The sequence below is a fragment of the Trematomus bernacchii genome, unplaced genomic scaffold (assembly GCF_902827165.1).
Source record: "Trematomus bernacchii unplaced genomic scaffold, fTreBer1.1, whole genome shotgun sequence".
Lineage (NCBI taxonomy): Eukaryota > Metazoa > Chordata > Actinopteri > Perciformes > Nototheniidae > Trematomus > Trematomus bernacchii.
In genome coordinates this window covers 3,171,665-3,184,655 of record NW_022987616.1, presented here as the reverse complement: position 1 = coordinate 3,184,655, position 12,991 = coordinate 3,171,665, and the positions used below count along the sequence as shown (strand labels likewise).

Below are 12,991 nucleotides of genomic sequence, written 5' to 3'. Positions count from 1 at the left end.
GCTCTTAACATCCCGATAGCAATGAATATCTTAAATGCTTTGACAATAAATACATAACAAAATGTCATTTGTGGAAGCCGTGGCGCTGTAAAAAGCACGACCAATCATCTGAGCCGGCCCGGCTAAAATAACTGGATGGCCTACCTGCCTGTCAGCCTTCCATCTGTGCACAAACTTATCTCGTGCCGTCATTGGTCATGTGCGCGTTCGTGTGTGTTGGAGGAGGGGCTCTGTAAGGAAGAGGCTGATTTTTTCCGGCTGTGTAGTTTCAAATTCTAGCGCACTCGAGCTGGTTTCTCCAAAATGTCATACCCCACCTTTAAGACCTGAGAAGGAATCATTTGCATCAGCGTTTAGATTTTTAGCATCAGTTTCTCTGTTCAACACGATGACTCCGGTTTGTACCAGCTCTAAAACTTGTTTAAACAGTGTCAAAGTTATTGTTTTTGTTTTCCAACTTAGGAGCTGGGAGCCATGTCTGCAACAGAAATCGTGATACTCCACATCCTCTTTATTTCAGGTGAGCTTGTCTACCAACATTGGTGCCGGAAAAACATGCAACATCCCGCTGCTGAGGTATATTTAGTTTGTCTATTCATGCTGATTTTTCTAACCTCATATTCATCATGAGTCTGGTTTGACAGGTTCTATGGATTGCACAGACCTTTCCATTACTGCACCGAAGGAGATGGAGGCACTGAGTGGATCCTGTTTACACATCCCGTGTACATTTAGTGCTACAGAAGAAATTAAGATTGATAACAGAATTGGAATGTTGATTAAAATCACCCATGAGCACCTTGGAGAACATCCAGAAAATGTGATTTTTAACAGTAATAAGGCAAAGAACACCTATCCAATGAATATCACTGGAAACCTGAGTGAGAACAACTGCAACACTCTGTTTTCCAGTTTAAACACAAGTTACACAAACAAATACTTCTTCAGATTTAAGAAGAAAACATTTAAAGCAACTGCTTCTGACGATCCTATTCAAATAACAGTTAAAGGTAAGGTTTTTTATCATAATGTTATAGCGAAAACAGAACGATTAAATACTAATTGTGTATTAAACCTGCACAGATTCTCCTCCGAGCCCCACCATTGAGATCCCAGGTGATCTGAAGGAGGCGGAGTCTGTCACTGTAACCTGCTCAGCTCCAGCTCCCTGTCCACACTCCCCTCCTAAACTCACCTGGACGCTCCAACAAGAGCCTCCCAACACAATTGAGGAAAACCCAGATCGGACCTTCACGACTAAGATCCAGAAGACCCTCACTCTGACAGACCAACATGATGGATTCAACATCACCTGCTCAGCCAACTATCCTGTGAATGAAGGGAAAGATGTGAAGACAGCAGAGGAGACAAAGACTCTCCATGTTTCATGTAAGAACAACCTGTGATTGTCTGCACATGATGGTATTATTTTGATTAAGTTAATCTCACATTTTCCTCAGATGCTGTTGGGTTGCAGGTGATCAACAGATTGGGACGGTAGGCCTAGATGTTCATTTGATACTCAAGATCCTGGGAATCATAATGCTCGTCAGTACAATGGTCATCTTTGAATGGTGAGACAAATTGTCCTGTCATATGACATATACAGCTACACACTAATGTGTATATTTGGCTGTAGATCATTATTATCACAACATAAACAAAACAAAAATGTTTTTATTTTTTTTCCAGCTGGTTTAGATCAAGACGCTCTTCTGAACCAGAGGAGGTATCCACCAGACGAGGAGAGGTATTTCATATTGGACACATTTAACTGCCTGCATGACAACCAAAAAAATCCAACTGAAAATAATTCCTAATTTAGTTCTTAGGGATCAATAAACTAGGGTTTATTTGTAGTTTTTCTTGTATTTGGATGTGCATAATTAAGAAGGGATTATCCTCCAATTATTATACTTTTTAACAGAAGTGACATCACATGCAAAGCAGCACATTTCACTACTGAGACATCAGAGCTGGGTGCAGGCATTTACAAATATTCACTATTGATTTTGAAGCAGGTAAAAGCAATGAAAATAACTAAAACATCTGGTTATGTTACCTTATACCGCAGCCTTGATGTTAGCTGGTGACAAATGGAGTGTTTAGCAGTTTAGGAGCAACAAATATTAGATGAATATTCTTCAGTTATCAGACGTGTGACTCCAAATGAAGGCTAATGTTGCTCCATGTCTGATGGAAGTGTAAAAAGGTAACATGTTTGCTATAACAATTATATGAATGGGTCCATTAAAACACAGATTGCTGATAACAGAACATCAGACATAAATACCAAGAAAACATAATCATAGACAAATACAAGTGTTCCCCAATAAAAATCAAGTCAAACTTTAAACCTGCATTCATTTATTTTGAGTGCTGTCCAACAAGCTCTAACACAACATTAACGTAGTATCACCTTGTAAAGATGATATAGCAAACATTATTGTGTATATGTGTGCGTTGTAGTGTGCATATTTCAACTTATTCTTTAAAGATCCCCTATGATACTCTTTTTCAACAATATATTATAGATCTCAGATATACACAAAACATGTCTCTGAAGTGTTTGGCTGAAATACCAAACAGATCATTGCAGCATCCCATAATCCCCTCTGTTTCAGCCCTGTTTCAAAAGCAATAGTATGAAGCTGCAGCGTCGGAGGCTGCACTCTCAGGACCCTAGTTGTTTTGCAACATCGCCACCTAGCGGATTGGATGACCACAAAATACAACCAGCGAGTATTGAGTCTCATACACAGCGAGTCTCTTTAGACATTGTAATGCTTGTTATTAACCATCTAAAAATGCATGAAAATATGTTTTTCTTACTGAAATTAAATTATTATTATTAACAACAAGTTGTTGTTAATATGTTTTTGTTTTTTAATAACAAATGTATTTTGTATGTCAGATGTAAAAAGATAGTCTTTTATATTTGTCTTACCAAATTTGACATACAACATAAATATATATTGTAGTAATAATGATATAATCTATTTACAATTGTAAATGTATATTGTATGTAGACATACATTTAGATGTATATTTTGTTAAAAGAAAACAAAACTGTTAATTTAGTTTTTGGGAGAAGGGGTGGGGTTAAATAAGTGTAAACTCCTTTGAATCAATTTGATACTGCTTATGTTTCTACAGTATCATAATTCTCTTGTTTCATTTCATTATTATTATATATATATTTTTTATTGTATTACACGTTCGAAATAAATCAAATCAAATGTGTCTTTGAAGAGGTGCTAGATTACTCAAAAACAACTGTTAGTGTGTTTATGCACCAGGCTGCAAAAGATAAACATGCAATTTGACGAGAGGCATTTCAGTGCAGAATACATTTGTATTTATTGGGCACAATTTCCACACTGTGGATTGTTCACTGGGGTGAGGCGGGGTCTGCTGTTCCCTCAACCACCAGAAAACAGCTCCAGCTGCAGTACCCCGGGAAGCCCTCTTCTGAGTAAAAACCCTGTAATATTCCTCGCCGTCCACTTCCCCGGTAGCCTGTGCCAACGTCCTTATACAGGTTGTCACACTGAAAGCCCATGGAAATTTGGTAGGCCTTCCTAAATTCCTGTTTGTGTCCCTCTGTGAAGATATTCCAGTTGACGACACCTGAAGTAGAATGTCATAAGAAAATTACAATTCAGACAGAAAAAGAACAAAACCTTCCTTAATTTAGCTGACCTTACTCTTAGTCAATCAACTTCATAATATTCTAACCTACAGAATAGGCCGACATAATAACTGACTAAAACACCTCATGCAATATTACAAAACATGTCAAAATGATGAGACTGTCTGATAAACAGTAAACAGGCAGTCAGCACAGTTAAGATTATTTACAATGAATTCAAATAGTAATACAATGACTATTAAAGAAGCATTTACACTGAAGACAGAACTTAGGCTACTGCTGATTTAATGTAGCGGACAGACAGATCATATTGACATGCTTTTGTCATCCTCTGAAGTTTAATTAATTAGCTGACTATAATTAATGATCAGGGTTGGGAAGTTTACTTTTTTTAAATGTAGTAGGTTACAGATGACTAATTACCATGTTAAAAATGTAATAAGTAATGTAACTGACTATGCAACTATTTGTATTGATATTCTAATGTTAATTATGGTTATTTTATGTTTTTTATGAGTCACTTTGGATAAAAGCCTCTGCTAAATAACATAACCATAATATACGGTTTCATTAAACAAATAAACAAAAAGGCTAACAGTTGGTTTTGCAGTGAGTCATCATAGGCTAACAGATGACATTTACCACGTGTTGCTTGTATTGCTGTCCAATTGAATACACCAGAATAGTTGTTAACTTTAAACAAACAACATGATTCACATTACTCACACTCTTACTGTAATTAGTGATTAAATCAACAATTAATGTAGGACACCTAGTTGGGCTTGCCAAAATCACGCTACAGTTTCATTAAACAAATAATCAAATATGCTAACGAAGCTAATGCTTTTGCTAATAATGCTTTTGCCGAAAGCTATAGCTAACGAATAATTGTTTTTAGTGCCTTTAATACTGTTTGAGGCTATCATAAGCTAACAGATGTTTGTTTGTATTGCCTTAAGACTATCATAGTTAATGTTAGCTAATCACACTTCATTTAAAGACACCGGAATTGTTATTAATGTTAAACAAACAAAACTTTAAAAGCACTTCACACTACTAACACTCTCTGCGTTGTCGTTCATATTCATGTCTCCTGCTCACTAGGTGGCGATGTTGCAAAACAACTAGGGTCCTGGGAGTGCGGTCCCATGAGTGCGGTCCTGAGACTGCAGCCTCCGACGCTGCAGCTTCATACTACTCTTCAAAAGTGCTGATTCTGTGTCTGTAGCTTTAAATGCTAATGAGCGGCTGCTGGCCACGCCCCTCTGAGAAGTGATTGGTTTGAACAAACACAATGGTGCTCTAGGAGGAGATTCAGGTGACAAGGTGGGGGGGGGGGGGGGGGGGGGGGTGTTACCTTGGTTGGTTATTGGCTAATGGTTGTACAAGCCAAAAACCATTATGACATCACAAAGTGGCCAAAATGTGATCAGCTCATTTTCAGACAGGTTTTTATATAAAAGGATCAGGACAAAAAGAGAGGGAATCCATTTTCCTGAAACTTTCAGAATCTCTTAACACAGAAGAGAGACATGTTTATGTATTAAAGACAGGAAAAAGTGGATTTTGCATAAAAGGTGACCTTTAAAGGGTCTTTTTAGTTATTTGGTTAATTGCTCCGTCTGCTGTACAGTGTATGGTGTTGTGAGGCCCTGAGACATAACTGTTATTCTGTGGCTACACAAATGACATGCTGCAACTATTTTTAATCTTTACAGATACTAAATCTCTTAAATTACAGTAAACTCCCCTCTTATTTTTCAGGACGCAGCAGAAGCAGACTGTCAACCGTGTGGTCGAGTTACAAACATCCTGAGTCACAAAGAGAGCAGGAAGACGTTCAGTTCACTTTTACTGAAAGAAAATGCTGTATTGATTTGCCTTATATGTTCCACATTAAGAAGGAGTGACTTACAGGATGCAGTGAGAGGTGTGATGAAAATAAAAATAGGATATTAGCAGAGAGACTAAGGAGGTGACTCATGAGACTCATGAGGTGGCATCTAGCAGATACAAAAGCCTGGTGTGTGTGTCTCCACTTCCTTTTGTCTCGCAAGACTAAATACTGTAGTACATTTGTTGGACACCTTACATTACTTCCTGAATCAACATTTTGGTAAGACAATAATTTCAATGCTTTCTACAACATTTTTCAGGTATTTTTGGTATAGGATAAATAATCTATTTCGTATTGATTTGCCTGAGTGTGCCACTTAAAATTCAGATTTCTGTAAATACTAAATTGTACTATGTTCTTTAAATATGACCCTAAACCTTAGTGAATAACATGTTGAAGTGTTTGTGCTCTTTGTCTCCATTAAATACACGCAAAAGTAAAAGGATCTTCATTAATTTGTCTCACGTTAAACGTAATCATGGCACATGATTTTTATTTTGTTCTTTTACCTTGTAATTGCTTAACTTGTATTTCTGTTGGATGCATGTGAACTGTGTTAAATAAAAACACATCAGGGGTTAAAAAATAATTCTGTGCAGAAGCGTTGAATGTTATGCATACAAATACATTCAGATATCTAAGTTATTGTGTTGATGATGATAAAATGTGATAATTAAAATGGTGAGCATCAACATTGTGAATAAAATAAAGTTAATATTTCCTGCTCTTGAAATATGTCATTATTTTTGTTCAGGACATGACTCATGTCCTTTGAAACCTAAACATCTGACTGTCAAGGGGTGAACTTTGTGGCATGAACTCAAATGCACAACTCAGACTCAGACTCAGGTGGTATCCAAAAATAAAGACTCTACTGGTTTAAGCACAGTAACAAAACAAGGAAACACAAAATCACTCTTTAGAGGAAAAACTATCAGCAGATATCAGGAGCATGAGAAACGGGATACGACCATGGAGCAGGCTTGAGCGTAGTCATGAATGAGAAACGAACTGGCACTGGACAGGTGGGGACTAACACAATATACACACAAGGTGAGGGGAACAGGTGGAAACAATCAGGGCGGGGTAAGCAATCACGAACACAGGAGACACATAGGGGCGGGGAGCATGGAGTTCTGAAACGAGAGGGAGAATTACTTTTCACAATAAGACAGAGGGCACAGGACAACGGGACATGACAAAACTAATATAAAGAATAAACTTTCATAATAAGTTTCCGAGACATGACACTGACTTCCTTCCTACTTTTAAGAAAAGAGAACAGTCTCTGGTACTTAATAATTAATGAAGTTGGTGATTTGGCTCCTTACTTTAATAATAACAGAATAACAGAAAAGTAAATACATACCTTTTGGATTTTTAATTGCCAATTTATTTTCCACCTATTATTCATGTGTGTTTAAATACAGAGTATAACAAAGATAGTAAAAGGTTTTGATGAAATATTTACTTTATTGTCTCTGTTAACATCCAGTCCAAATGTATTGACTCTCTGATCATTACTTACAGAGAAGAGAAGAATACATTTTCACTATTTTTGGCTATGGACCAAAATGGCAAATAAAATATTTCTTACACAACCATCCACATGATTGTGCTTTGTTCTACCTCGGTTAGGGGTGGTTTGTTCCCCTTTTATCACAGGAAAAGTGCAGCGTTGGTAAAAACTGCAGTAAATGTAGTCATGTTATTTCTAGCAGTTTTGGCTCTAAAAAAGGGAAACATTTCTCAAATCCTCTTTCTTTATATTACAGCAGCTAGGGGTTAGTTCAGTTCCCTGTGGGCTCGTGTGGTAAGGAAACATTTGACTGAACTCTTCTATTGTATTTGTAATATTTATTTTAAAGCACAGCTCTGCAGAGGCCTTTAAATGCAAATTGCTAACTAACTTGCTTGCTAACTAACCCTGGTTGTACAGGGCAAGTTTCTGTGGTGCATTGAAGAAGGGAAGTTGCTTGAAAAGGCACTTTGTAAAAACTGAATACGTTATATATGATTAACACAAATGAAAAGTAACAGTGATCTTGTGTTTGCAGATCCAGAATCCTGAATATGGTGACCAACATGTTGCTGCTAGTCCTGTTTGTTTCAGGTGAGATGTTTGTTACTTTAATAGTTTACAATCTTTACTTAGAAAAAGCAGAAATACCAGAATGACTCCTTTGTTCACATCCTGAGTTTGTATACAATTTGCTTACAAGACACAGTTTGTTAATATGCTCTTTTTTCTTCCTGCAGATTTTCTCCCACATCTTGTTGAAGGTGCTTGTGAGCACCTTCGCATCACCACACCGAAGCAGATGGAAGCACTGAGTGGATCCTGTTTGCTGATCCCGTGTATCTTCAGCGCTGACCCAGATGTGGGCTTCAACAGCTCACGAGAAATCTTTGGAGTGTGGATGAAAAAAGAGTCCGCATTTGACCAAAAACCAAAGAATGTGATTTTCCACAGTGATGGGACAATCAACAGATATCCAATGAGTATTACAGGAAACCTGAGACAGGGAAACTGCACCACTCTGTTTTCTACTTTGGAAGAAATTCACACAAACAAATACTTCTTCAGGATTGAGAACAGCCCATTTCTGGCAACAGCTCCATGTGATCCTCTTCAAATAACAGTGAAAGGTAAGAGACTTTTTGTTGGAGTAGTCATACCTTTATTGTTAAACTATACATCTAGGATAATCAATGTATCAGTTATTACAGAAATTATTCAGACAATCAAAAAGTCATAATATCTGAAACCTGCTGAAAGAATGGTTCCATATCATATTTTCAATCCAAATATATTACAGTATATAGTATAATATTGTATGTATTACTATTACAAATAATGCACGTCTACATGCACAGATATGAGTGAGTGACATCTCGATAAAGGATGCAGCTGACTGACCTTTCTTTTCACATTTTACAACAAGATGTACATTTTTTGATTACTGTTGAAAACTGTATTGGCCTGTATCCTTACATTTAAAATGTGTAAAAGCACAGATTCTCCTCGGAGCCCCACCATTGAGATCTCAGGTGATCTGAAGGAGGCGGAGTCTGTCACTGTAACCTGCTCAGCTCCAGCTCTCTGTCCACACTCCCCTCCTAAACTCACCTGGACTCTCCAACAAGACCCTCCCAACACAATGGAGGAAAACCCAGATCGGACCTTCACGACTAAGATCCAGAAGACCCTCACTCTGACAGACCAACATGATGGATTCAACATCACCTGCTCTGCCAGCTATCCTGTGAATGAAGGGAAAGATGTGAAGACAGCAGAGGAGACAAAGACTCTCCATGTTTCATGTAAGAACAACCTGTGATTGTCAGCACATGATGGTATGATTTGAATGAAGTTAATCTCACATTTTCCTCAGATGCTCCTAAGGACACCTTCGCCTCCGTCAGTTGGCCCTCAGGTTCGGTGTCAGCGGGCAGCTGGGTGAAGCTGAGCTGCTCCAGCAGAGCCCAGCCTCCCGTCAGCAGCTTCACCTGGTTCAAGGAGAGCCAAGATGGAGACATGAAGGTCTCACAGGGACAGATTCACAGCTTTAATGCCACAGAGGGAGGACGTTATTACTGTGTGGCTACAAATGCTCTTGGTAAAGAAACCTCACCAAAGATCCAGCTGGCTAACGGAGGTAAACACAGAAATGTACTGCAAACGTTTGTGAAATAGGAGCAGGTATTGTTGGATAAAGCAGTTAATGCATCAATGTAAATATATGCAGAAATGAGAATAATGAGTTTGATTGGAAGTTAAAAAACATATTTACATAGAAAAATGTGGTCTATAAATGATAAGTTAGGATTTCATCAAATTAGGCCACATAAAATAGGACGAAAAGAGATTTGGAATTGGAAAGGAAAGTGAAAAGAGGAAGAGAGAAAATAAAAAACAGAATTTCATCAACTGAGAAAACATTTTGAGTTTTGCAACAGCTTGATCATTGTCTGTGTTTCCTAAATGTATGAAGTCAAGCTCTACATGAAATCTGGATTATAGCCACAAATGGTTTTTTTCCTGTAGGTACTGATGGCTCTTCACCATGGGTGGGAGTTGTCGGGGGGATCATTGGGATCATGATACTCATCTGTTTTGCTGTTGCTGCTTGGTAAGTAACTCAAATCAATTTAATATCCATCTATTACATGATGTTATATGTTATATTCTTTATCTCTTCCAGGTTGTTGAAGTCCAAACATACAACTCAAGAACAGTCACAGGTGGGGAAATACTCAAATGTGCAGTACATATATGTGTTGTGAATACTTTCTTAAATAGACTGGAGACTGCACTGACTAAGTTCCTTATCTGTGAGTAAATGTGGCACAATGAACCACTGTCATGGTGTTTCTTCAGAGTTCTTATTTCTATTTCTCAACTCTGTTTCTCAGCAGGGGGAGCAGATCAGGAGAGAACATGAGACACAAATCAATGATACGCAGAGGCTAACAGCTGTCCAAGAATCAGCTGCAGCAACAGAAACAGGAGAAGAAATCCACTACGGAGAGATCGACTTCTCCAAGCAGAGGAATAAAAGTCCCCCTGTCTCAGAGCAGGACGGTGGACAGACGGAGGACACGCTGTACGCTGAGGTCAAAGTGTCAGAGACAGCAAACAGACTAGAGGACCTCTACGCTCAAGTGAAAAGGAAATGAATGTATAGACAAGTCTTTTTTTAGATTTTTCAGGTTTTTTTTCTGCCACAAAAACCTTTTTGCTTCAAAACTTGAAGTTCTTTGCCATATATTTAAAGTGTCATATTTGGATTCTTTTAAAGTGCGCTTTTATGTTATTTATTGCTTTAATAAAAGGCCCTGCTATGCAACAAACTGCATTTTTTAACCCAACATTTTACATTTAGTATTACTAAAAGAGTTCAATTTATTCATAGAAATAAACAAAGAAAGGGGAGTTGTAGGGCTACTTGATCTCTGGCTGGACCTTTCATATCAAACTCATCAGACTATCAGATATAAAGTTAGACGATGACGAATAAAACAGGAAGTAAAAATATCTTCATTATCTGGTTTACCATATGTTCCTTTCTCTCGAGATATGATCGGATAACTTGTGTATATTTTTGTGTAAAGATCATTTTACAAAATTAACTAACAAGTATTACATTTTTTGTTTTAGTTGACATAATACTTAAAACACTTCCCAACTGATATGGTGGAAAAACAGGAAAGTAGCATTATTTTACATCATATTCTATGTATTTATTTATGAAGCATGTATATATTTATTTATCTTTTTTTGACATAACTTTTATCAGTTTTAAAATTCACATGAGTCTTTTTTCCATGGAGGCTCTCACTAGTTTGACGTGGGTGTGGCTTAGGTTGGAAAAGATGATGTCACCTGTTTCTGTGCACCAATCAAGATTTAGCATCGTATTAATCACAATCTGATGACAGCTGGGGGGGTGTTGAAGTTTTTACAGTGTTAAAATATTCATTGATTATAGCTAAATATGTGTATTGTTGCCTATTTTATAATGATACAGAGGAAGATGCAAAGCTATCAGCTAAGTTAAAGAGGTGCAAATGTACAGTATGCTACTTAATAAAAATGAATCCATCAAATAAACACAATTTACAAAAACAAGACTAAATGTGTAAATATATTTCACATCATTAATCCAAATCTGCAAGGTAACTAAAGGTATTAAATAAATGTAGTGGAGTAAAAGTACACAATTGACCTCTGAATTGTAGTGGAGAAGAAGTATAAAGTAGCAGAAAATTGAAATACTCAAAATACAAGTACCTCAAAATTGCACTTAAGTGAAGTACTTAGTAAATGTACTTAGTTACTTTACACCACTGGATGTAGGACATGGCATGAGTTCTGTTGCAGTGTTTATGTTTCATTACAGATCATGTAATACAGAGTGTGTCCACTGGGTGTCACTGTTGCTCACATGGAGGTCCTAACGCAGTGGTGTATTGTAGGGTACTGTCCCCTTCATTTAATGTCATATAGTTACTTTTATTTAAACTATGTGATATGAATTTGTAATATTCAACTCATCTACCCAGTGGCAAACAAAGTTTCTTACATTTGATCCACAATAACACAATACTACATTAAAATAAGTCATGAATTAGTGATAAAAACAGAAGAATATCATATTTTAAATAATGTAATGCCACAAATTAATAATATTTCAATTTTAAAATATTATAATGATATATTTTGTATCCTGCATAAAGAGCTAGAATGTTTTTTTGCAGTATTCTTTTTTTTATTGTGATATATTATTTTTAGACACTGCTGCATATTTGTTTTACCATAGTCTATTTATTTATTATTACATTTTATTTTTAACTTGCCTTTTTATATAATATGTAACTCTTCTACTTTGCTGTAAATGTTCCCACTGCGGGAAGAATAAAGGATTTCTGATGTTTCACATGTACTTCCTGTTTTTTTAATGTAGGTCACTGGTACCACTAAACCAGCAGGACTTTCTGCGTGGAGCTGAAACACAGGAAGTATCCCCGGGGTTAAATTACACGTAATTAAATGTAATTAAACTAAGGACGTGCGTTGATATTTGAAGGTAGCAGCAGGAGTCCTGGTTTGAGATGTTCTCATGTTTCCCAGTGAGTGGAATCTGACCATGCTGTTGGGTTGCAGGTGATCAACAGGTTGAGACGGTTGATGTTCATTTGATACTGAAGATCCTGGGAATCATAATGCTCATCAGTACAATGGTCATCTTTGAATGGTGAGACAAATTCTCCTGTGATATGACATATGCAGCTACACACTAATTTGTATATGTGGCTGTAGATCATTATCATCACAACATAAACAAAAAAAAATGTTTTCCTTTTTTCCCAGCTGGTTTAGATCAAGACGCTCTTCTGAACCAGAGGAGGTATCCACCAGACGAGGAGAAGTATTTCATATTGGACACATTTAACTGCCTGCATGACAACCAAAAAAATCCAACTGAAAATAATTCCTAATTGAGTTCTTAGGGATCAATAAACTAGGGTTTATTTGTAATTTTTCTTGTGTTAGGATGTGCATAATTAAGAAGGGATTATCCTCCAATGATTATACTTTTTAACAGTAGTGACATCACATGCAAAGCAGCACATCTCACTACTGAGACATCAGAGCTGGGTGCAGGCATTTACGAATGTTCACTATTGATTTTGAAGCAGGTTAAATCAATGAAAATAACTAAAACACCTGGTTATGTTACCTTATATCGCAGACTTGTGATGTAAGAAGTTAGCTGGTGACAAATGGAGTGTTTAGCAGTTTATGAGCAACAAATATTAGATGAATATTCTCCAGTTATCAGACGTGTGACTCCAAATGAAGGCTAATGTTGCTCCATGTCTGATGGAAGTGTAAAAAGGTAACATGTTTGCAATAACAATTATATGAATTGTTCCAT

General features: G+C 36.9%; 2 protein-coding genes across 4 annotated transcripts; both read left to right on the top strand.

The window, feature by feature from the left end:
* The first annotated feature begins 464 nt into the window (after positions 1-464).
* On the top strand, positions 465-5,468 carry LOC117483926 (sialic acid-binding Ig-like lectin 7). Its single transcript, XM_034132269.1, has 5 exons — positions 465-520; positions 645-1,010; positions 1,084-1,389; positions 1,478-1,574; positions 5,417-5,468. Exons 1-5 carry the CDS (start codon positions 475-477, stop codon positions 5,466-5,468), a joined length of 867 nt encoding a protein of 288 aa, XP_033988160.1. The 5' UTR covers positions 465-474.
* Positions 5,469-7,606: 2,138 nt separating this feature from the next.
* On the top strand, positions 7,607-12,033 carry LOC117483967 (vascular cell adhesion protein 1-like). Of its 3 annotated transcripts, XM_034132345.1 has the most exons (8): positions 7,607-7,662; positions 7,809-8,198; positions 8,568-8,873; positions 8,945-9,208; positions 9,598-9,682; positions 9,755-9,794; positions 9,966-10,231; positions 12,017-12,033. In XM_034132345.1, the coding sequence occupies exons 1-7, from the start codon at positions 7,623-7,625 to the stop codon at positions 10,227-10,229; spliced, it is 1,389 nt and encodes a 462-aa protein (XP_033988236.1). In that variant the 5' UTR covers positions 7,607-7,622; the 3' UTR covers positions 10,230-10,231; positions 12,017-12,033. The 3 variants fall into 3 exon arrangements, with proteins under 3 accessions (XP_033988236.1, XP_033988237.1, XP_033988235.1); XM_034132346.1 differs by lacking the exon at positions 12,017-12,033 and having other exon boundaries at positions 9,969-10,287; XM_034132344.1 differs by lacking the exon at positions 12,017-12,033 and having other exon boundaries at positions 9,966-10,287.
* Positions 12,034-12,991: the final 958 nt, after the last annotated feature.

What these genes read in the sequence shown, in the direction of transcription:
- LOC117483926 (XM_034132269.1), top strand. Translation starts at nt 475, where the DNA reads ATGTCTGCAACAGAAATCGTGATACTCCACATCCTCTTTATTTCAG. An exon ending in TATTCAAATAACAGTTAAAG is followed by an intron (nt 1,011 to 1,083) that starts GTAAGGTTTTTT and finishes AAACCTGCACAG; the next exon opens with ATTCTCCTCCGAGCCCCACC. An exon ending in ACAATGGTCATCTTTGAATG is followed by an intron (nt 1,575 to 5,416) that starts GTGAGACAAATT and finishes CTTATTTTTCAG; the next exon opens with GACGCAGCAGAAGCAGACTG.
- LOC117483967 (XM_034132345.1), top strand. Translation starts at nt 7,623, where the DNA reads ATGGTGACCAACATGTTGCTGCTAGTCCTGTTTGTTTCAG. An exon ending in GATCCAGCTGGCTAACGGAG is followed by an intron (nt 9,209 to 9,597) that starts GTAAACACAGAA and finishes TTTTTCCTGTAG; the next exon opens with GTACTGATGGCTCTTCACCA. An exon ending in TGTTTTGCTGTTGCTGCTTG is followed by an intron (nt 9,683 to 9,754) that starts GTAAGTAACTCA and finishes TATCTCTTCCAG; the next exon opens with GTTGTTGAAGTCCAAACATA.